This window comes from Elephas maximus, chromosome 21 (genome assembly GCF_024166365.1).
Source record: "Elephas maximus indicus isolate mEleMax1 chromosome 21, mEleMax1 primary haplotype, whole genome shotgun sequence".
Taxonomy (NCBI): domain Eukaryota; kingdom Metazoa; phylum Chordata; class Mammalia; order Proboscidea; family Elephantidae; genus Elephas; species Elephas maximus.
Genome location: NC_064839.1, coordinates 80,795,371 through 80,816,516, shown reverse-complemented (window position 1 = coordinate 80,816,516; position 21,146 = coordinate 80,795,371). Strand labels below are relative to the sequence as shown.

At 43.7% G+C, this 21,146-nt stretch overlaps 1 protein-coding gene across 3 annotated transcripts in view; it reads right to left on the bottom strand.

Annotated features, from left to right (window-relative positions):
* Nucleotides 1-21,146, bottom strand: part of TENM3 (teneurin transmembrane protein 3) — a 793,331-nt gene that overhangs the window by 6,478 nt on the left and 765,707 nt on the right. For all 3 annotated transcript variants that reach the window (XM_049864999.1, XM_049864997.1, XM_049864998.1), the window contains exons 23-26: nt 20,846-21,021; nt 18,465-18,700; nt 5,630-5,926; nt 138-1,749 (exon numbers count right to left, since the gene is read on the bottom strand). In XM_049864999.1, coding sequence (XP_049720956.1) covers nt 138-1,749; nt 5,630-5,926; nt 18,465-18,700; nt 20,846-21,021 — 2,321 coding nt within the window. The remainder of the gene's footprint in view (nt 1-137; nt 1,750-5,629; nt 5,927-18,464; nt 18,701-20,845; nt 21,022-21,146) is intronic.

Below are 21,146 nucleotides of genomic sequence, written 5' to 3'. Positions count from 1 at the left end.
TGGAGAAACACACTTAAAAGATCAGGCATTTGAGATTTCACAAGTGTAAAGTTAAAAAAAGAAATTCCTGTTATTCATGTGTCAATTTAACAATTACAGTGATTTAGCACTTGGGAAGGAAAAGTGTTAACGTTTACCTGTGATGTAATCTTTCACATCATGGATTTTGCTTGCAGGGTTGTTATTCCTAAACATATACAGATTAAAAGGAGCGGGGTCCTTCCCAATTCTTTTCCAGATTTCGATGTCAGGTGTTGTCCATCGTCCTGCCAAAATGTCATAATCTCTTTCTCCAAAGTGGATTAATTTGGTCAGTGGGTCATATAAGCCACCATGAAATCCGATTACCAGTTGAAAGTCAATGTTGGAGTCAAAGTAGATTTCGCCATATGCAGTGTATTGAATCTGTTTTAGCATAAGCCCATTGCTGCTGAAGACGGCCAATGGCGTCCCTGTGTTGTCTGATGCAATGTAGAATTCATCCCCACTGCTGATTTCCATGGCAAAGAGATGTCCTTGGAGATCATAATAGAGGGAGGTAATTTCTGAACTCGAATGGTTGTAGACATGTGTGATCCTAGTGGGATAAGTGAGGTCAGCATAAAAAAACTGCAGGTGCTGTCCCAGGCTGGTTTTGGTAGAAACACGCCTCCCCAGGCCATCGTAACGATAGATCACTGTCCAGCCACTGCCTTTACTGTAAACTCGAGTGAGAAGCCCCTTGGAGCTGTATTCAAAGATCTCGGTGCCTCTCTGGCGCAGGAAACCGTCTTCATCCAGTCGATACTGAACATCACCCAGGCGAGTGATTCTGTCTCGCAGGTCATAGCGGAGAGGCGTCAAGCGTGCGCTGTTACTTGGGTTCAGCAAATGGAGGTTTCCATTCAGGTCATAATTGTAACGCCACATGATCTTTTCATTCAGGTAAACTGTTTGGAGCTGTCCATCAACATCGTATTCATAAGCATATTTGGTAGTGTTGGCAAAGGGCCCTATTTTAATCTCTCTCTTGGTTACCCGGCCCATGTTATCATATTGGATTGTAATCCAGTACATGAGTGACCTGAATATCTCATACTGAATTTCCTTGATGCGACCATGAGCATCAAAGTGCTTGGTGTAAGTCATTACAGCTGTGGAAATGATCTGGTTAATATCATAATATATCACTCCAAATTTTCCAAACTGCTCAACTTTACCAGAAATGTCATCAAACTGGTACAGATCAATGGGCAGTGGGGTTTCGTTGATGACACCCTGCATGCTGGTCACTCGGAAGCTGTTGTCATAGCTGTAGTCAAATCTTGCATTTACCATCCCATCTTCACTAAAGCGGAAAATCTGTCTGTCGATCAGGGGGCCAATTTGCCTGTATCTAATGGTGCAAATAAAACCATCGCTCTGGAGGTTTACAGTTTTTAGGACTCCTGCTGTTTCGTCATAGGTAAAGCTGACTCTTGTGCTATCATACAAAATTTCTGAGAGTCTGGTCTGCCTTCTATATTTGAATAAGACCCTCCGGCTTGTACCCAAGAATGCCGTCTGCAGAAGCAGCCCTTCCTCGTTGTAGTCCGTGATGATGGAGGCGTTGCTCTCTGGGGGGTTGTATATGTTTCGGTAGTAGCCAATGGATCGGATGGTCTGCATGGTGTGGCGAGCCACACTGGGCATGGTGATGGCAGAGAGCCGGTCCCACATGTCATATTCGAAGATGTACTGCCGCTGGCTATGAAGCAGAAGAACCATGGACTGTAACGAGAGAACATGTTGTTATCCAGTGTTTGTGAATGGGGAAGCAAAGGCAGATTTAGTGGCCACAAACACACAGAAACATTCCACTTGAGAAAATGATTTTCATTTTAATTGAGTTATCCTTGACCTTACACGTTGTTAACGAGTCCCTGCCTAATTTGCTCGGATGCTTAATTGTGAGGGGTTTTGCAATTAGTGGCTCAAGATTCATACTGTGCTACTTTGTCATAATTGCACCATTCTTGCAGGCATTCACAGCCAAGCAGCAGATTGTCAGTGGATTTGGGTAAGTCATATTACAGGCCTGAGCAAGGCTGCTTTAAAGGCAATGATTCAAGGAGGAAGCAGTATATGGGAAATGCAATCCTATTCATAATTAGCGATTATTTAATAAGGCGGCTTCTCCCCCTCACTGGATGGAAGATCCACTGAAATCATACTTTAATTCCAGTGCCTCTGAAGCAGGAGCAAAGCATTCAAAATATTTTATGAAGAGGAGGCAAACGATCAGCCCCAAACGGATACCATGTGCACGAAACACCAACGTCGACAAACGCTGCCAATCAGTCACATGGTGAATGAGCACTATGAATGCCTGTGATAAAAATACGGACCCAGACGCTCGTGTCTTTGCGGGCAATTCTTACACACCTGTAATAACAGTAAAACCCGCATTTGGAGTCTTCCCTTTTGTGAGGACCAAATCTGACTTGTACTTCAGGTGCCGCAAGCACGGTTTCTGGGCTACCTGCTACTTTGGTGCTAAATTACAATGCGGATAAATACGCAAATAAAAATAAGCTCTGCCTGTTTTGCAAGTCATTGCAGAAAGATGACATTAATTTATTAGGCCGACATGAGGGAAGGTCCACCTCGACGCTGGCTGAGTAAAGCCCAGTAGTAACACAGGATTGGGGGTTTTTTCCACTGAGGAAGCTTCCTCTAAGACCTGTTAGACCAAATGGGAGCATGGTTAGGTTGGAAGCCCTCCTGGGATGTGTTCCTTTGCATCTGAGATGGAAATGTATAATACCTTGTCTAAGGTTCATTTTTTCTTCACTGTCCACCATCTTCAATACCCTTCTGCTTGACTTGGGCTCCTGCAGACTGTGCTCTGTGGGCATAGCTAGGGGCAGGTTTCCTATGTAAGGCATGTAGTGATAGCTAGGGGCAGGTTTCCTATGTAAGGTGTGTAGTGATAGCTAGGGGCTGGTATCCTATGTAAGGTATGTAGTGATAGCTAGGGACAGGTCTCCTATGTAAGGTGTTTAGTGATAGCTAGGGGCTGGCTTCCTATGTAAGGTATGCAGTGATAGCTAGGGGCTGGTCTCCTATGTAAGGTGTGTAGTGATAGCTAAGGGCTGGCTTCCCATGTAAGGTGTGTAGTGATAGCTAGGGGCTGGTATCCTATGTAAGGTATGTAGTGATAGCTAGGGGCAGGTCTCCTATGTAAGGTGTTTAGTGATAGCTAGGGGCTGGCTTCCTACATAAGGTATGTAGTGATAGCTAGGGGCAGGTCTTCTATGTAAGGTGTGTAGTGATAGGTAGGGGCTGGCTCCCTATGTAAGGTGTGTAGTAATAGGTAGGGGCAGGTCTCCTATGTAAGGTGTGTAGTGATGGCTAGGGGCCGGTCTCCTATGTCAGGTGTGTAGTGATAGCTAGGGCCCGGTCTCCTATATAAGCTGTGTAGTGATAGCTAGGGGCTGGCTTCCTATGTAAGGTGTGTAATGATAGCTAAGGGCAGGTTTCCTATGTAAGGTGTGTAGTGATAAGTAGGGGCAGGTTTCCTATGTAAGCTGTGTAGTGATAGCTAGGGGCTGGTTTCCTATGTAAGCTGTGTAGTGATAGCTAGTGGCAGGTTTCCTATGTAAGGAGTGTACCCATAGCTAGGGGCAGGTTTCCTATGTAAGCTGTGTAGTGATAGCTAGGGGCTGGTCTCCTATGTCAGGTGTGTAGTGATAGCTAGGGGCTGGTTTCCTATGTAAGTTGTGTAGTGATAGCTAGGGGTGGTTTCCTATGTAAGCTGTGTAGTGATAGCTAGGGGTGGTTTCCTATGTAAGCTGTGTAGTGAATTGTTCCTAATCTTTTGCATTCTTTCAAGGAAGGCCTGGATTGTTGCTGAATTGACAGGAATTGGCAGCTAGTTTTGCAGTCATTGAAAATCATATTCAATAGTAGTAAAATGTTGCTTGCTTTGCTGCAAATAACTTTTGACTTAGTGTGCCTATGCTAGCAAGAAAATGGGAAGAGTTCGGGTGTATTTTATGGATTTGGGAGTGTCATGAGGAAGTTCTCCTTGGCGTTTCTGATTCCCACAGATGCCAGTCACCACTGGTGTCATTTCGTGACAGCAACTCCTTATCCATCTATGCTCCGTGGCTCCACTTAACGTTTTTCAGTCCCATTATGATCACCACTATCCATTCTAGGAGTCCAGGGGTTTACATTTGTTAGTAGTCCCTGTAATGTACTTAATTTAAATTTGGGAAAGGGATTCACAATTAAGCAGCGATCTTCTCCCAGCTTCTGAAGGTTGGGGCTCAAACACTTTCCAGGTATGTCAGGATTTGTTCTCTGAAACGTGTGCATGTAGGGAGCTGACTCTGGTCTGTCAACTAATAAGCAGCTGAATGACGAGCTCTGGAGTGGGATGTGTAGTTTGGAGGGAATCTGTCATCCAGTAGGGACAGTCTCTTGTTTCAAGGATGAATCTGTCCTAAAGAGAGCAGATAGGTGGGTTTTCAAGAAGAGAGATTGGCAAATAGGGCCCTAGCTGGAAGCATTCCAGAGTTGAGAGGCTGTTTTAAGACAGGGACCATCCTACAGTGAAGTTTGACCCTACAGCTGGTTTTGAGGAAGGGAAACCTAGCAGGCTGGCTAGAATTAGATGGGATAGTGCCAGACTAGGGGTTAGCCTTAGGCTGAAGAGTTCCGTGGCTCATCTTTGGTGAACAAGACCGTGTGAGGTGAGCGCAACATTGTGATATTTTTGGAGAGCAGCAGGTACTCTGGGTGACGTGAAGAAGGGTGGAAGCAGAGAGTGTTAAGAGTTGTAATTTAGGCTGTGGTGTAATTGGTGGTGGCTTGCTTTTAGAAGTACCAGGACTCAAAAAGAACCACTTTTCAGTGCTAAGGTTTGTCTCAGAGGCCATTAACATACTCTTTGGTGGATTACTTTTCTTTTAAGAGAGGAATTCTGGGGAGGTCGTCCTTCCCTTTTCTTTCACTTTCATTCCTTCTTGATCCTGGCTGCCACCCCGAGCATCGCATCCTGTGACTCGGCCCTGCGCGTGTATGGCTCTAAATCTCCTCGGTGGGGAAAAGCCAGAGCTGGGATGCTTACCTTTTGAACAGAGCCAGAAAAGAGATGGCACGGAATACCTAATAGTGTGGCTTTCTAAGAAAATAATCTGTTTTGGTTAATAATGCATAAATTGGATCTATATTCTTTTTATGGGTATGTTGAAGCTCTGCCAAGAACGACACGTAACTGACAGCTTTAACTGTGCTGATGTAGGGCTCTTTCTTAAATGAAACAGCTAGCACGGAGATTATTTACAAATGACTTAGACGCTCAAGGTCTAATTTGTGGATGTTGTCAATGTGTAAGCTTGGCAGATGGACAGTGTTACTACTTGTTTTTTTACGGCATAAATCACGTAAAAGGGTCTCAGATAGTAGAACTTAACTAAGAAGAAACTACTTTGCTAATGCAGAAATTCATCACTGCTGTACCAATGTGACTTCCGTATTGATACTTACAGTAATAAATGGAACTCACTCATGTCTCCCTGTGTTTTTTTTTTTTACTGCTCTGAGTGGTTGCTGAAAAATGGAATGACTCCTTCCCTATTTTTAACGTAGTGAGCAGACATACCTTCTCTAAGTATGTGTAACTCCATGTTTTGCCATCAGCAAAGACCCGAGATACGATCCTCCCCTGTCCATCGTAGTCCACTTTTTCGCTAGTAGTTCCTCGCTGGATGCTGGCAATCTGGCCGGTGGATGAATAGGTGACGTTGACAGCCATCAGCTTGCTGCTGGGCAGCCAGAGGGTGGGGTGTCCTGACGTGTCATAGGCGATCCTCAGGAGAAATTTACGGTGGTCATCGTAGATCTTTTCCGTCTTTGTTGTTCGATCAAAGTCAACTGAAAGGAGATTTCTGCCGTTAACCTGTTAAAAAATAAAAGATTATAAAATAAATCATCTTATTCCAATACTAGCCACTTATTACTCTTCAGAGTCCCCACTATTGTTTAAGCACCATTTGTAATGATTGATTCTCTTTGTCAGTAAATTAATTTAGCAACTTCTTGGGTACAAGTGCAAGGCAGTAGATTAACTGCTCTTTTTTTAAAAAGGTTTCATTAAGCAGAGAGACAGCCTGGCATTTGTTCAAAACCTTTTCAATTAAATTTCATAAACTTTAGCCAACTGATAAGAAAAAAAAAAAAGGATGTGCTTTACAGTTTGTTTAAAAGATATGAAGGCACTAGACCCGGCATCTATGTAAATTACTCAGAGGCCCTTCCCCCATGAAACATTGGAAAATAATTGCTTAGTAAATTAATCATGGCTACATTAAATAAGACACAGTGGTAAATGTGACTCTAACCCTTTGAAGAGCAGTTAAGTAGAAGTTGGAACCCACATTACTGTAAATTATTAATGAGCTTAAATAGCAGGAGGTTACAAACATGATCATTGCTTTTGGCCAAGTGCTGAAATGTCACAATTTTTTAGAGTGCCTTTCTTTTCTTTTAATAACATTTGGTTAACTGACAGGAACTTCAGAGTCCTCTAGTACCCTGCTGTCCTAGTAGGGTCTCTGGGTGCCTGTGTTCTATGTCCAGAATATTTGACTAAATTTGGCTGTTACTCGGTGTGATCCAAGGCATACACAAGTCAGCATTCATTATTGCAGTGGACATGTGGCCTTGATCAAATTCTGCCTTACAGTTTGCAGTGTTTGCTGACTGTGACCCCACAAGGGCAGAGACCATAGCCTGTTCTTGTTTGGTCTTCCTCAGCACCTATGCGGTAGGGGAATACATACTCAAATGCTCATTAGCTGTTTGGATTGTTAGACATTAAACGGGAAAATTTTAATTGTCCATGACCATGTCCTGACTACAACTTTCAAAATAAATAGCTCTAGTTACACACAAACACACATACATACACATATATACATACATATACACACACATATACGTATACATACACACATATACATGGAGCCCTGGTGGTGCAGTGGTTAAGTACTCAGCTGCTAATCAAAGGTCAGTGGTTTGAACCCCTCAGTGGCTCCATAGGAGGAAAGACCTGTCAATCTGCTCACATAAAGATTACAGCCTATGAAACCCAACGGGGCAGTTCTCTGTCATATAGAGTTGCACTGAGTCAGAATCGACAGCACACAACAACAATACACACATCTGTGTATTTATATATATGTAAATATATGTGATGTACATATACAAAATACATGTATATTTAGAATCCGGGATAAAACTAATTTTTGCATTCTATCATTGACATTTAAGCAACGCCCATAATAAAAAAAAAAAATTTTTTTTTTTATTATGCATAAATTTTGTTAAGTGCCGCCAAGTCAGTTCCAACTCACAGTACAACTCATAAGTACAATAGAGTGAAACACTGCCTGGTCCTGCACCATCCTCACAACTGTTGTTATGTTTGAGTCCATTGTTGAAGCCACTGTGTCAGTCCATCTTGCTGAGGGTTTTCCTCTTCTTCAGTGAGCTCTACTTTACCAAGCATGATGTCCTTCTCCAGGGACTGGTCCTTCCTGATCACATGTCCAAAGTATGTGAGATGAAGTCTCACCATGTTCCCTTCTAAGGAGCACTCTGGCTGTACTTCTTCCAAGACAGATTTGTTCGTTCGTCTGTCAGTTCATGGTATATTCAGTATTCTTCTCCAACACCACAATTCAAAGGCTTCTTCGGTCTTCCTTATTCATTGTCTAGCTTTCACATGCATATAAGGCGAATGAAAAGCCCATGGCTGGGGTCAGGTGCACTTAGTTCTCAAAGTGACATCTTTGTCTTTGAACACTTTAAACAGGTCTTTTGTAGCAGATTTGTCCCATGCAATACATTCTTTGATTTCTTGACTGCTGCTTCTGTGGGTGTTGATTATGGATCCGGGTAAAATGAAATCCTTGACAGCTTCAATATTTTGTCTGTTTATCATGATATATGGTCTATTTGTGAGGATTTTTGTTTTCTTTATGTTGAGGTGTAATCCATACTGAAGACTGTAGTCTTTGATCATCAGTAAGTGTTTCAGATCCTTTTTGTTTTCAGCAAGCAGGTTGTGTCATTTGCATATCACAGGTTGTTGATGAGTCTTCCTCCAATCCTGATGCCCCGTTCTTCTTCATATAGTCCAGCTTTTCAGATTATTTGCTCAGCATACGAATTGAATTTGTACGGTGAAAAGATACAACCCTGATGCACACCTTTTATGGTATTAAACTACTCAGTATCCTCATTCTGCTCGAATGACTGTCTCTTGGTCTATGTACAGGTACCACACGAGCACAATTAAGTGTTCTGGAATTCCCATTCTTTGCAATGTCATCCATAACTTGCTATGATCCACACAGTGAATGCCTTTATATAGTCAATAAAACACAGGTAAACATCTTTCTGGTAGTCTCTGCTTTCAGCCAAGATCCATCTGACATCAGTAATGATATCCCCAGTTCCACATTCTCTTCTGACTCTGGCTTTAATTTCTGGCAGTTCCCTGTCAATGCACTGCTGTAACTGGTCCTGAATGATCTTCAGCAAAACTTTACTTGTGTGTGATATTAGTGATATTATTTGATAATTTCTGTATTCTGTTGGATCACCTTACTTTGGAATGGGCACAAATACGGATCTCTCCATTCAGTTGGCCAGGCGGCTTCCTTCCAGATTTCTTGGCAGGGATGAGTGAGCACCTCCAGTGCTGCATCTGCCTGTTGAAACATCTCAGTTGGCATTCTGTCAATTCCCGGAGCCTTGTTTTTCGCCAATGCCTTCAGTGCAGCTTGGATTTCTTCCTTCAGTACCATTGGCTCCTGATCATATGCTACCTCTGGAAACGGCTAAATGTTGACCAATTCTTTTTTTGTACAGTGATTCTGTGTATTCCTTCCATCTTCTTTTGATGCTTCCTGCATCATTCAATATTTGCCCATAGAATCCTTCAAAATTGCAACTTGAGGCTTGAATTTTTTTCTTCAGTTCTTTCAGCTTGAGAAATGCCGAGTGTGTTCTTTTTGGTTTTCTAACTCCAGGTCTTTGCACATGTCATTACAATACATTACTTTGTCTTCTCGAGCTGCCCTTCAACACCTTCTGTTCAGCTCTTTTACTTCATAATTTCTTCCTTTCACTTTAGCTACTTGATGTTCAAAAGCAAGTTTCAGGATCTCTTTGGACAACCATTTTGGTGTTTTTTTTTTTTTTTCGTTCTTGTCTTTTTAATGGCCTTTTGCTTTCTTCAGGTATGAGGTCCCTGGAGTCATCCCACAACTCTTCAGGTCTTTGATCATTAGTGTTCGATGTGTCAAATCTTTCTTGAGATGGTCTCTAAATTCAGGTGGGATATACTTGAAGTCATACCTCGGCTCTTGTGGACTTGTTTTAATCTTCTTCAGCTTCAACTTGAACTTGCATAGGACCACTTGATGGTCTGTTCCGCAGTCGGCCCCTGTCTCGTTCTGACTGATGACATTGTCTTTTCCATAGAAGCAGTTGATTTTATTCTTGTGTATTCCGTCCGGCAAGGTCCGTGTGTATAATCATCATTTGTGTTGTTGAAAAAAGGTATTTGCAATGAATAGATCGTTGGTCTTGCAAAATTCTATCATCCAGCATCAGTTCTATCACCCAGGCTGTATTTTCCAACTATGGATCTGTCTTTGTTTCCAAGTTTCACATTCCAATCACTAGTAGTTATCAATGCATCTTGATTGGATGCTTGATCCATTTCAGACTGCAGAAGTTGGTAAAAATCTTCAACTTCTTCACGTTCGTCATTAGTGGTTGATGTGTAAATTTGAATAATAGTTGTATTAACTGGTCTTCCTTGTAGGCATATGGATATTATCCTATCACTGACAGCACTGTACTTCAGGGCAGATCTTAAAAAATGTTCTTTTTGATGATGAATGTGATGTTATTCCTTTTCAATTTGTCCTTCCTGGCAGAGTAGACCATATGACTGTCCAATTCAGAATAGCCAATACCAGTCCATTTCAGTTCACTAGTGTCTAGGATATTGATCCTTTGCATTGCATTTCATTTTTGACAACTTCTAATTTTCCTGGATTCATACGTCATACATTCCATGTTCCAATTATTACTAGATGTTTGAACTGTTTCTTTTTGTGTCGTGCCACATCAGCGAACGAAGGTCCCCAAAAGCTTGACTCCCTCCACATCATTAAGGTTGACTCTACTTTGAGGAGGCTGCTCTTCCAGTTGTATTTTGAATGCTTTCCAACTTGAGGGGCTCATCTGCTGGCACTAGACTAGATAATGTTCTGTGGCTATTCATAAGGTTTTCACTGGTCAGTTTTTTAAGAAGTAGATGCCAAGTCCTTCCTAGTCTGTCTTAGTCTGGAGGCTCTGCGAAACCCGTCCACCATGGGTGACCAAACTGATGTTTTAAATACTGATGGCATAGCTTCCAGCATCACAGCATGCAAGCCATCACAGTAGGATAAACTGACAGAGGAGTGGTGCATAAATACTTAAGTTTAAATTGGCTCTTCAAAGACAGTGTTGTGAAGTGGTCTATCTTGAAAGGTAAAAGGTATAACTAGCAAGAATTCTGTGTCTTGATAGGTAAAGAGGTATTGGGAAAGAAAAAGCACCCAGAGAGATGATTCACAAAAATGAGAAAGGGCAGAGCCCTGGATGAAAATCAGGAGATTTAATTTTTCAATCTCTTCAGATCTTGCTGACATGGACTGTACCACAGCAGAAATTGATGGGTATCAGTGGTGGCCATGTGTGTGTTGGAGGGAGGACCCAGGGGTCAAAAAGCCTGGTCTCCATACCTGGTAGGTCCTTGAACACTAGACTTTTAACTCCTCTGAATCTGTTTTGTGCATCTGTAAATAAAGGGGTTGGACTAGGTTCTGACTTTTATTGATTTTTATTTTATTCTGACCTGCCAGCTGGAGGCTTTCTGAACTTTCATTTCCCCATGTGGAGATGTCTGCATATTAGTTGCTCACTTTTTTTTTTTTTTTTGAACTTTAGATGGTTTACAGAACAAACTAGTTTCTCATTAAACAGTTAGTACACATATTGTTTTATGACATTGGTTGCCAACCCCATGACATGTCAACTCTCTCCCTTTTCGAACTTGGATTCCCTGTTACCAGCTTTCCTGTCCCCTCCTGCCTTCTTGTCCTTGCCCCTGGGCTGGTGTGTCCCTTTAGTCTCCTTTTGTTTTATGGGCCTCCCCAATCTTTGGCTGAAGGGTGAATCTCAGGAGTGACTTCATTACTGAGCTAAAAGGGTGTCCTGGGACCATATTCTCGTGGTTTCTCCAGTCTCTGTCATGCCAGCTAGTCTGGTCCTTCTTTCTGGGTTAGAATTTTGTTCTATATTTTTCTCCAGCTCTGTCTGGGACCCTCTCTTGTGACCCCTGTCAGAGCTGCTCACTGTCTTATGTGCATTTTGTGAAACCTTATGAGTTTAAGTTTGTGGAATGCTTTGAGTACCTTGGAAGGAAGCTACTAGCTAACATTACAACTATATTTTTAAAAATCTGTAGAAAATTTTGATTTAAAGTCAAATTAACTCGATAATGAAGCAGCAGAATTCAGTTCTCCAGTTTATATTTGCACAAATTTTTGGATGCCTTGAGAACAGGTTTTGCACAATTTACCTGGTTTCCTTAGAGCTCTTGTGTTTCTCAGACTGTGATTTAAAACAAACAAACAAACCTGAATGTTTAGGTTTGCCCTCCCCCACTCCTGAGGTTATTCCAGGCTGTGACACAGAAGACTGTGCTGTTCCCATGGGCAGTGCTGCCCACAGTATTGCTCCTTCTGCTTGTATCTTATGTGTGTTCATTTTAGTTGTCTTTCAGTTCTGTACTTCCTTTGTTAACCCTGCTTTATCTTTGCAATAATTGCTCTGGTTACAGTAGAAGAAGTCTGGACTGGGGATCTGGTCTGACCGTAGGTTGCTGCAGGGCGAGGGCTCTGGGCAAACAGACAGGTCTGGAAGCACTTCTCACTGCAGGGTGAGGGCTCTGGGCAAACAGACAGGTCTGGAAGCGCTTCTCACTGCCCATAAACTGCTACTGGCTTCTGATTTGCTTGTTTCATTTGCGAGCATGGTGGCAAGACACCAAAACATCCAGATGAAAGCCAAAAGGCGTGATTACTGTTACTGCTGTGTGAGCTGCCATGCCAAGATGCCACCACAGGGGAGCACCAGGAAGCACCGTGAGACCAAACATCTGGATAAAGGTTCAGGTTTTTCTTTTTATCCAGACATATTTTATATGCAATGCCTTTCTGGTATTCTCTTCTCAAACTGAAGTAATGAGAAAACAGAATGGGGCTGTGTTTTTTCCCACATTCCCAGCACAGGCCAAGGCTATAACATTCCTGTCTCCAGACATCAGTCACTGTTTCTCCAAATTTCAAAAGACACTAGCAGAACTTTACTTTTTCTTTCACTCCCAAACACACCCAAACCTATTCCTGAGGATAGTGTGAACAGAAAGCGCAGAAGCCCAGGGACACTTCCTTTCCAGGACTTGGTCTTGCTTAACACACCTTTGTGAAATCATGGTAACTCTTCAAACTTAAAAAAAAAATTTTATTGTGGTAAAATACACATAACAAAAAGCTAGCCATTTTAACTAAACAGCACATTAACTCAAAAAGTAAAGAATTTTACCCTTGAGAACTGCGCTCTTTTAAAAATGATCCACATGACACCAAATGGACAGCTGTTACTCTAAGGCACAGACGAGAAGGGGGGGGGCAGTGAGACTAAATTAGTGGGAGGGGAACAACTAGAACTGAAAAATAAGAATGCTGAGGCAATGTGAAAAATGGAATCAGCCTCAGTGAACATGTGTAGAAACTGTGAATGGAAGTCTGTTTTGCTCTGTAACCTTTTACCAAAAAAAAAAAAAAAAAAAAAAAGTTCACCATTTTAACCCTTTAAAATTTTTTTTTTGGGGGGGGAGGACATAAAGCATAAAGCCCCAGCATTGTCCACTGCCCTAAAAAAAAAAAATTTAATTACTATAAAGATGTTAAATGTTCATCTAAAGATGAAAACTTTCTATCAGATCATTACTACAACCTCCAGCCGCGTAAAATGACTCCAACCAAATGTTGTGTATGGATGAGCGGTCAGCACAAAGTCCCTGGTGACGTGCAGTGAGCATGGACACATGCCTGTTTTCAAAGGTTACGTCCAGCGTGATGATGACTAGTCACTTGTGATCTCCCCTGTAAAAACCTGAGGCATAAAGACGTTACACCGCCGTCCCAAGGAGGTGCCAGCCTAGTCAGATTATACTCACTTATCTGAAATCTGATGGGGGGACGTGAGGAGGGGCTGGCTCATTCCCTGGGCATACTTGGTGACAACGTCAGGGCTCGCTGTGTCCACGCAGAGCATCGCCCCGCGTCCACCAGAGCATCGCCCCGCGTCCGCCAGAGCATCGCCCCGCGTCCACGCAGAGCATCGCCCCGCGTCCGCCAGAGCATCGCCCCGCGTCCGCCAGAGCATCGCCCCGCGTCCGCCAGAGCATCGCCCCGCGTCCGCCAGAGCATCGCCCCGCGTCCGCCAGAGCATCGCCCCGCGTCCGCCAGAGCATCGCCCCGCGTCCACGCAGAGCATCGCCCCGCGTCCGCCAGAGCATCGCCCCGCGTCCGCCAGAGCATCGCCCCGCGTCCGCCAGAGCATCGCCCCGCGTCCACGCAGAGCATCGCCCCGCGTCCGCCAGAGCATCGCCCCGCGTCCACGCAGAGCATCGCCCCGCGTCCACGCAGAGCATCGCCCCGCGTCCACCAGAGCATCGCCCCGCGTCCACGCAGAGCATCGCCCCGCGTCCGCCAGAGCATCGCCCCGCGTCCACGCAGAGCATCGCCCCGCGTCCGCCAGAGCATCGCCCCGCGTCCACGCAGAGCATCGCCCCGCGTCCACGCAGAGCATCGCCCCGCGTCCGCCAGAGCATCGCCCCGCGTCCGCCAGAGCATCGCCCCGCGTCCACGCAGAGCATCGCCCCGCGTCCGCCAGAGCATCGCCCCGCGTCCGCCAGAGCATCGCCCCGCGTCCACGCAGAGCATCGCCCCGCGTCCGCCAGAGCATCGCCCCGCGTCCACCAGAGCATCGCCCTGTGACCATGCAGAGCATCACCCTGCTGTGGGTGGTTCTGTGGTTCTGTACCTCTCCACACGTCAGCAAGCGCTAACTGCATCGGGCAACCCCCCTCTAGGCTGTGCCACTCAGGCTAAAGTGAGAAACAGGATGTCACGTAGATGTGACTAGCGTCCTAAGATCTAAACGTGTTACCATATTTGTGTATCCCTCTGAACACTCTGGCTTTCATATTTCGTAGATTCCTTTTTTTTTAATGATTCACTAAAGTCTTCCTTTAATCATCTGAATTCTGGGCAGGTTGAGAAGACGAATGTTATTATCAGAGTGAATATTTATTACTAGAGAGCCAGAACACTTTTCTGTGACTGATCAAAGGCTGGCTCTGCATTCCGGCACTGACAGAAATAAGGCGTATTTCCCAAGCGTCTTATTCTGTGATGCGCTGCCACATCTGTGTCGAGATCTCATTTTCTTGTTGTTTCCTGCCAGAGTGGTGGCCCTTTTTCCTTTAACGTGTTGTTTCACAGAAATTTACGTTTTTAGTTTCTTACATAATTTTGTCCTTTTTCATTCCCTGCCTTACCTTTTTAGCCTATTTTATCTAGTGTTAGTAATTCAGCGGTTTCTTTGTATGTCGTGATAATTGCTACTTTCTTCATGTTTCTTAGTTCCGATCTTTCTTTTCCCAACCTCAGACACTAAGTTAATGACATGAGTAAAGCAGGCTAACAGTCAAGCCCTGTGTGAACGCCGTACTAACACTGACAGGGATGGTGGGTGTAGTCCTGACTCACTCGTTTATGCCTGACTTCAGTCAAATAATTTAATGCCCTGGACCTCACCTTTTATCTAGAAAATGTCACTAGTGGTAATACTTACACCTTACGTGGTTGTTTTCAGAAAGAAATGAAATAATGCAGTGAAAGGGCTTTTTCTAGTGGCTGGTTCCTTGTCAGTACTTTCAAGTACGAATTGTATATGAACAGCGATTATTTTCTCCCCTATGCTGAGCTCTATTCTCCTCCTCTATGTAATCCCATTTTTGCAGAAAACTATGTGTTATGCGTACACAGTCTCTCTCTCCCTTCTGTCAGAAATATCTAGATGAATCAGGGATAATCCACACGGTAAGGTTGGCTTTTCTCATCCTTTCGTCCATTTAATCAATATTTTCAGAGGTGTGTCTAAGGTCTGGCAGGTCTGGCACCTGCCCTGGCCGCCACCGAGCAGTTTCTACTAACCTGGTAGGGACCAACGTCTTTGCTCAAGCCTGCTAGACACAGAGGCGCAGTGAGGGGCGGGCAGGGGGGCACTTGTCCCCGGCGCAAGCCCAAGGGGCGTCAGAGGAGGCACAGGATAACTTATGGAGGTGCCACAAGTATGAAAGGCACCTGACTGAGGCAGCAGGACAAGTGGGAAGGTGTTTCTGCTACTATGTGGCCGCTTATCCACGTCTACTCACTTTGAATTTGGGGGGAGGGTGGGCCTTAGAGATGGCCCCTTGGTGCTCGTTACCCCGCTACGCCTCTGCAGGGGTGCAGGTGCAGTGCTTGTCACAGGCGCTGCTTTCCGTAGACACACCTCTGATTTGAGCATCCACCATGTGTCAGGCACACAGCTAAACCTAGGTCAATAACTTAGAAAATCAAAATAACTTTCTGCTAGGAATGATGAAAGGTAAACGAGGAGACGATGTAATGGAAATGGGTGGCTTTTGGGGCTAATTCAGGCAGCCATGTTTTCCTGGAGTCTTTCTCCCTTTTCTTCTGTTCCCTATTTTGGCAGACTCCAGGTCAGTCCTCAAACTGAATGTTCACATCTTCACTTTCTCCCCAGAATTTCTCTCTTGGAATCCACAGAGGAATGAAATTAGCAGTCTGAGCTGACCCATCCAATCTTATCTTCAAAGTAAGAAACTCTCCCTCGTGATGCTGGTATTGTCTCTGTGAGAGCAATCAAACATATCAGCTGGAAATCTCCTTTCAGTGGGACTGAACAGGCCATTTTAAATAGTATATTTTCTGAAATGTCTTGCTGAGGCATTGTGGTTCTGCTATTTAGAAAAAAACTACCAGCCGTGCCTGTGTGCACTGGTCTCTTCTGCCTCAAGTGAGGGTTTTTCTTCATTTAGAATCAGCCACAGATCCAGGGACTTAAAGCTGAGTCTCCTCCACTCCCCACTCTCTTTTCCTCTACTATCCCTAATTTCTTTTTATTTCTAGAAAAGCAGCGTTACAAAAAAAGAAAGAAAGAAAGAAATTCATGTTAGACAGAGCTTGTCTCCAAGAAGAGCAGGCATTGTTTATGCGGTCGGTTTCTGGATAAAAGATGTTACCTACCTCTTTTCTGCCCACATTTTCCTGTCCAGCGAGGTAACAGGTTCTTTCCTATTCATCTGAGCGTTGGCTATAATGCCCACTGTTTGTGTATGTGGCTGACATTCTCTGGGTTACAGGTAGGGAGTATATCATCATGCTTTATACTTTCAATGTACATGGTCTTACTTGAATCTTGTTAACAATTGTGTGAAACAGAGTCAGGGCAGAGTAAATTTTATTTGTGACATAGCTATAGATATAATATCTATATCATAATATTATGTAGATAATATATTCTACATAAGTATATAGAAATCAGGATGTGGATAAGGACTTTGAGGTTCAAAGATGCTATGATTTTCCTACAAGATATAAGTGAGTAAAAAGTGGAGCCTGATCCAGAACCCGTGTCTTCTGAGTTCTAGTCAAGTGCTGTATCTTCTTTGGTACAGTGAAGAGCACAAACGTGAGGATTATCTTTGTGCTTTCTGAGGCAGTCCTCTGTCTGAGAACAGGTGTGACTGTGTGTACTTGCACCTTCTCACTGCTTCAGGAGTAGCTGAGTAAGATAAAGCCTGGGAACCAGCTTCTAGTTTGCAATGGTCCAAGGTAGCGGGGTCTGTGTGGAAGCAGTACGCAGTGGCAGCGGATGGAAAAGCAGGTAGCTGCTGGTTCCCAGGGCCAAAGGAAGAAAAGACAGAGCAGGAGTTTACTTTGGCAATAAGCCCTGACCCCTCTGGAGCTTCTTGTCCATTGCTTCAGCTGCGGCCTCCATCTTGTGCCTCTCTCTAGCGTTGCCACTGCTTTTCCTTCTCGCTCCTCTTACCGGCCTGACCTTGCTACTGTCTACCAGAAGTTCCGATCCGGGGAGGACTGGGCTAGGGTGTCCTGCCTCCCACGGCCTGGGGTATGGGGACATGAAACATTGGTCCTAGGAGACCACGTATTGCGAGTCCCAAACCCTGTCTCACAACCGAAGTGGAATCAAAATATAACCAGTAAGTTGGATACAGTCTGTATGTGAGCCACAGGTCCTTTTTACGTGATTTCTACTTCTTGGCCCGCTGTAACAATTTAATGATTTTTGGTGCAGGTAAAAGGACATTAATGATAATGTTCCATGTTTTATTTGCTCTCCTTTGTTTTAAATAATTTTTTTAAGATGGCAAGTAAAGCAATGCTAGTTAGGAAGAGTTTATCTATAAATTAAAACCTGTTTACTAAAAAGTTCAGTCTATTGTGGTCTGAAGGTGGTTTCTTATAACCTAATCTGTGTTGTCATTACCAAATAGCTGTCATAAATCACAATTTGTCTTCTACACATACATGGCCTACAATATGAGAGGGAGGAAAAAACACCTAACACTGCAAAGCCAGAGGACACTTTGGGAAGGTCGCTTATACTAACATAATCACAATCATCATCACATTGCTCTTAAACAACGCATTGGGTGGGGCTTTCCGTTCATAGTAAGGAGGTGCTGGACTTGGTCACCTTCTCTGTGCCCAAACTGTAGTTTAAAAATATTGAGAACAGGAAAAAAAGAATTCACCTTTCAATTCCCAGTCTATCGCTTTCAATACACACATATTTATGACCTGGAAAACTTTCAATAGTTAAACCAATTCTGACTTATCCCCATCCTCACATGAAGAAGCCGTTACTCCTGAGTGGGTGGAGAAAAGTACACGACTCCTAAGTCATTAGTAAAACAAGAATCAATTGATATCCAGGCTCTTTGGGGTTGTGCTGCGTGAGAGTTCCTACTTTCTCAGGGAAGAACGTATTTTTAATCATAGCTACAGCAAGAAGACTATTTTCTCCAATCAGTGGCTTTTATTATGAGCAATCTCCCCTGGCGGGCTGTCACTGGTGCCCTGAGGTGAAGATGCTACATTGAGTGGGCAGTAGACAGGTGAGGTGAACTGGAGACCAGTCGCCCACATGGATGGGCCACTGCACATCACTGCCGACCAGGCAGCTACCACCCACTCTCTAATACTCACCCTAAGCTTTCGACCAAAGACGTTGACTTTTCCTTGGGCTTGTTCTTTTCGGAATCTCCATTCTACCAAATTTTGACCGTTCTCACCAGGGAGAGTCATGTTTCTTTTGGCCACTGTTGGGTTAGCCGTGCCAGCCAGGACATGCGGCTCCGTTTGGTAGTGCGAATCCAGACCACTGGCATAGATAATTCTAAGGGAGCCGTCGTAACCAATCTGGTAGCTGTTTCTTAACTGATCTAAAAACAAGAAGCAGAGACCAAGAACTGGAGCTGTGGAGTAAACACTTGGATGGTTTTGTAGTTAGAAGTCACCTAAATTTCTAAAACATTAACTGATGTCCATTTACAAGGAAATGAAAACTCCTCAATAATGTCCAAGTAAGAAAGCAACTTTGATTTCTAGCATTTTGCACTGTTTGACTGAATATTAAAGGCACACTTCAGGGGGACTCAAAGTCCTTCTCCGTCTTAATAGGTTTCCGTTCTCCTGTATCTCCCTTACTTTTGCCTGATGAAACGAGGGCTCGTCCTCGTGGAATGTGCAGTAAATGTTTTGTAAAGAGCCACCTATGTGCTCTTTTAGGGGCTGGGGTGTTCACCTCCGAGTCTTAGAAGACTCCCTTCCACTACACCTACCCTTTTATGTGCTTTGTCAAAGACCCTTTGATCCTTTTATTTACTTTATCATACTTTAAATGAAGGTTTACAGAACACAATAGTTTCTCACCAAAGAGTTAGTACACACATTGCTGTATGACGTTGGTTACCAACCCCAGATGTGTCAACACTCTCCTTTCTCAAATCTGGGTTCCCTATTTCCAGCTTTCCTGTTCCCTCCTGCCTTCCAGGGCTGGTGTGCCCTTTTAGTCTTGTTTTGTTCCATGGGTTTTTGATCCTTTTGATATTTATACCTTGTATGCTAAAAATATAAGGTGATATTTTCCCCTCAAATTTAAAAAAGGGGGTCATCTTATATTTTGGTCTGTAACAACATTGCAAACTACCTGTCATGGACTGAATTATGTTCCCCCAAAAGTGTGTGTATCAGTTGGGCTGGGCCATGATTCCCAGTATTGTGTGATTTTCCTACATGTTATAAATCCTGCCTCTATGTTAGTGAGGAGAGACGGGCAGCAGTTGTGTTAGTGAGGCAGAACTCAATCTACAAAATTGGATTGTATCCTGAGGTAATATCTCTTTTGAGATAAAAAGAGAGAAGCCAGCAGAGAGACAGGGGACCTCATACCCCCAAGAAAGCAATGCTGGAAGCAGAGTGCATCTTTTGGACCCGGAGGCCCTGCGTGGAGACGCTCCTGGTCCAGGGGAATGTTGATGAGAAGGTTGACAGAGAGAGAAAGCCTTCCCCTGGATCTGACTCCCTGAATTTGGACTTTAAGCCGGCTTTACTGTGAGGAAATAAAACTTCTCTTTGTTAAAGCCATCCGCTGGCGTTATTTCTGTTACAGCAGCACCAGATGGCTAAGATACTACGTCTCAATTTTTTGATTTTGAATAATATAGGACCATTTCAGGGGAAGTAATGAATTCAAGCAATACTAGATTTGGATTTGAATAGGTTATTTCTTGAGGAAACTCATAAAAAAAAAGTCAAAGAAATGTAACACAGATTTAGTAATTATTCTTAGCGCTATGACCTCACAATTGCAAATGTCATTGTAAACAGACCTTTTATTAAAGCTTAGTTTAAAAAGAAATATGGCTGCTTATATTGGTTGGGGGTTTTACTTTGAAGTGATGGAATGTTCTGGAACTAGACAGAGGTGAAGAATGCACAACACTGTGAATGTACTAAATGCCACGGAGTTGTTCACTTTAAAGTCGCTAATTTTATGTTGTGTGAATTTCAACTCAAAGTATTAAAACAAAACAAATATGGCAGGAGGGTTTGTTACGGGAATATTGGATATACACACCTATAAACTGAAAGAAAAGACAGAAAGTCTAAATTATTACATAAATGGGTAGTGGGGGTTTGGGATGAAATTTCAAGTGACCACATCACACATGGGTTAAAAAAGAGCTGTGTCCTTAGCCAGCAGTGGAGACGGCCTGCTCTGGAGGGCTGTGCTCAGGGACTCAGAAAGGGGCGCTGCCTGTGGAGGGCTGCGATTAAGTCGTCTGATTAAGTGGTGCTGCACAAACAGGCACTGTTTAGATTAACACATTATTTTACAGATTACGTGATTTTAAGTAAGTGTACATAACCAAACGCACTAAGTATTACGTGCACACACGACTGTTTCATCGGTGTCACTTCTCCTGTTCCGGCCCGTCTCATTAGAGAATGGTGGATTGCCACTTTCCGCCTGGTGTTAGTGGTACAATAAAACGATCAGTTTAAAACTACGCTATCCTGTTTACCTTGAACCATGGTATAGAAGGAATCGATCGAGGAGAGGTTTGAAGTGATGCTGACATCTTCTTCTCGGCTGGATGATTCAACGTCCACCGTGATAGCCTTGTCCATGTCCCCGTGAAGGCTTGTGACCACTCCAGTTGGAAACGTAACGTTTGTCAGGCGGCCTTCACTGTCGTAGCTGTCAAAAAAGAGGCATTAACTTGGTGTTCAATGGAAAACTGCAGGCTCGCCTTTCTGGTGAATATAATGCTTGGCAATATGAGCTGTCCAAATTTGGACGAATATTTGTCTTTGTGCATGAGC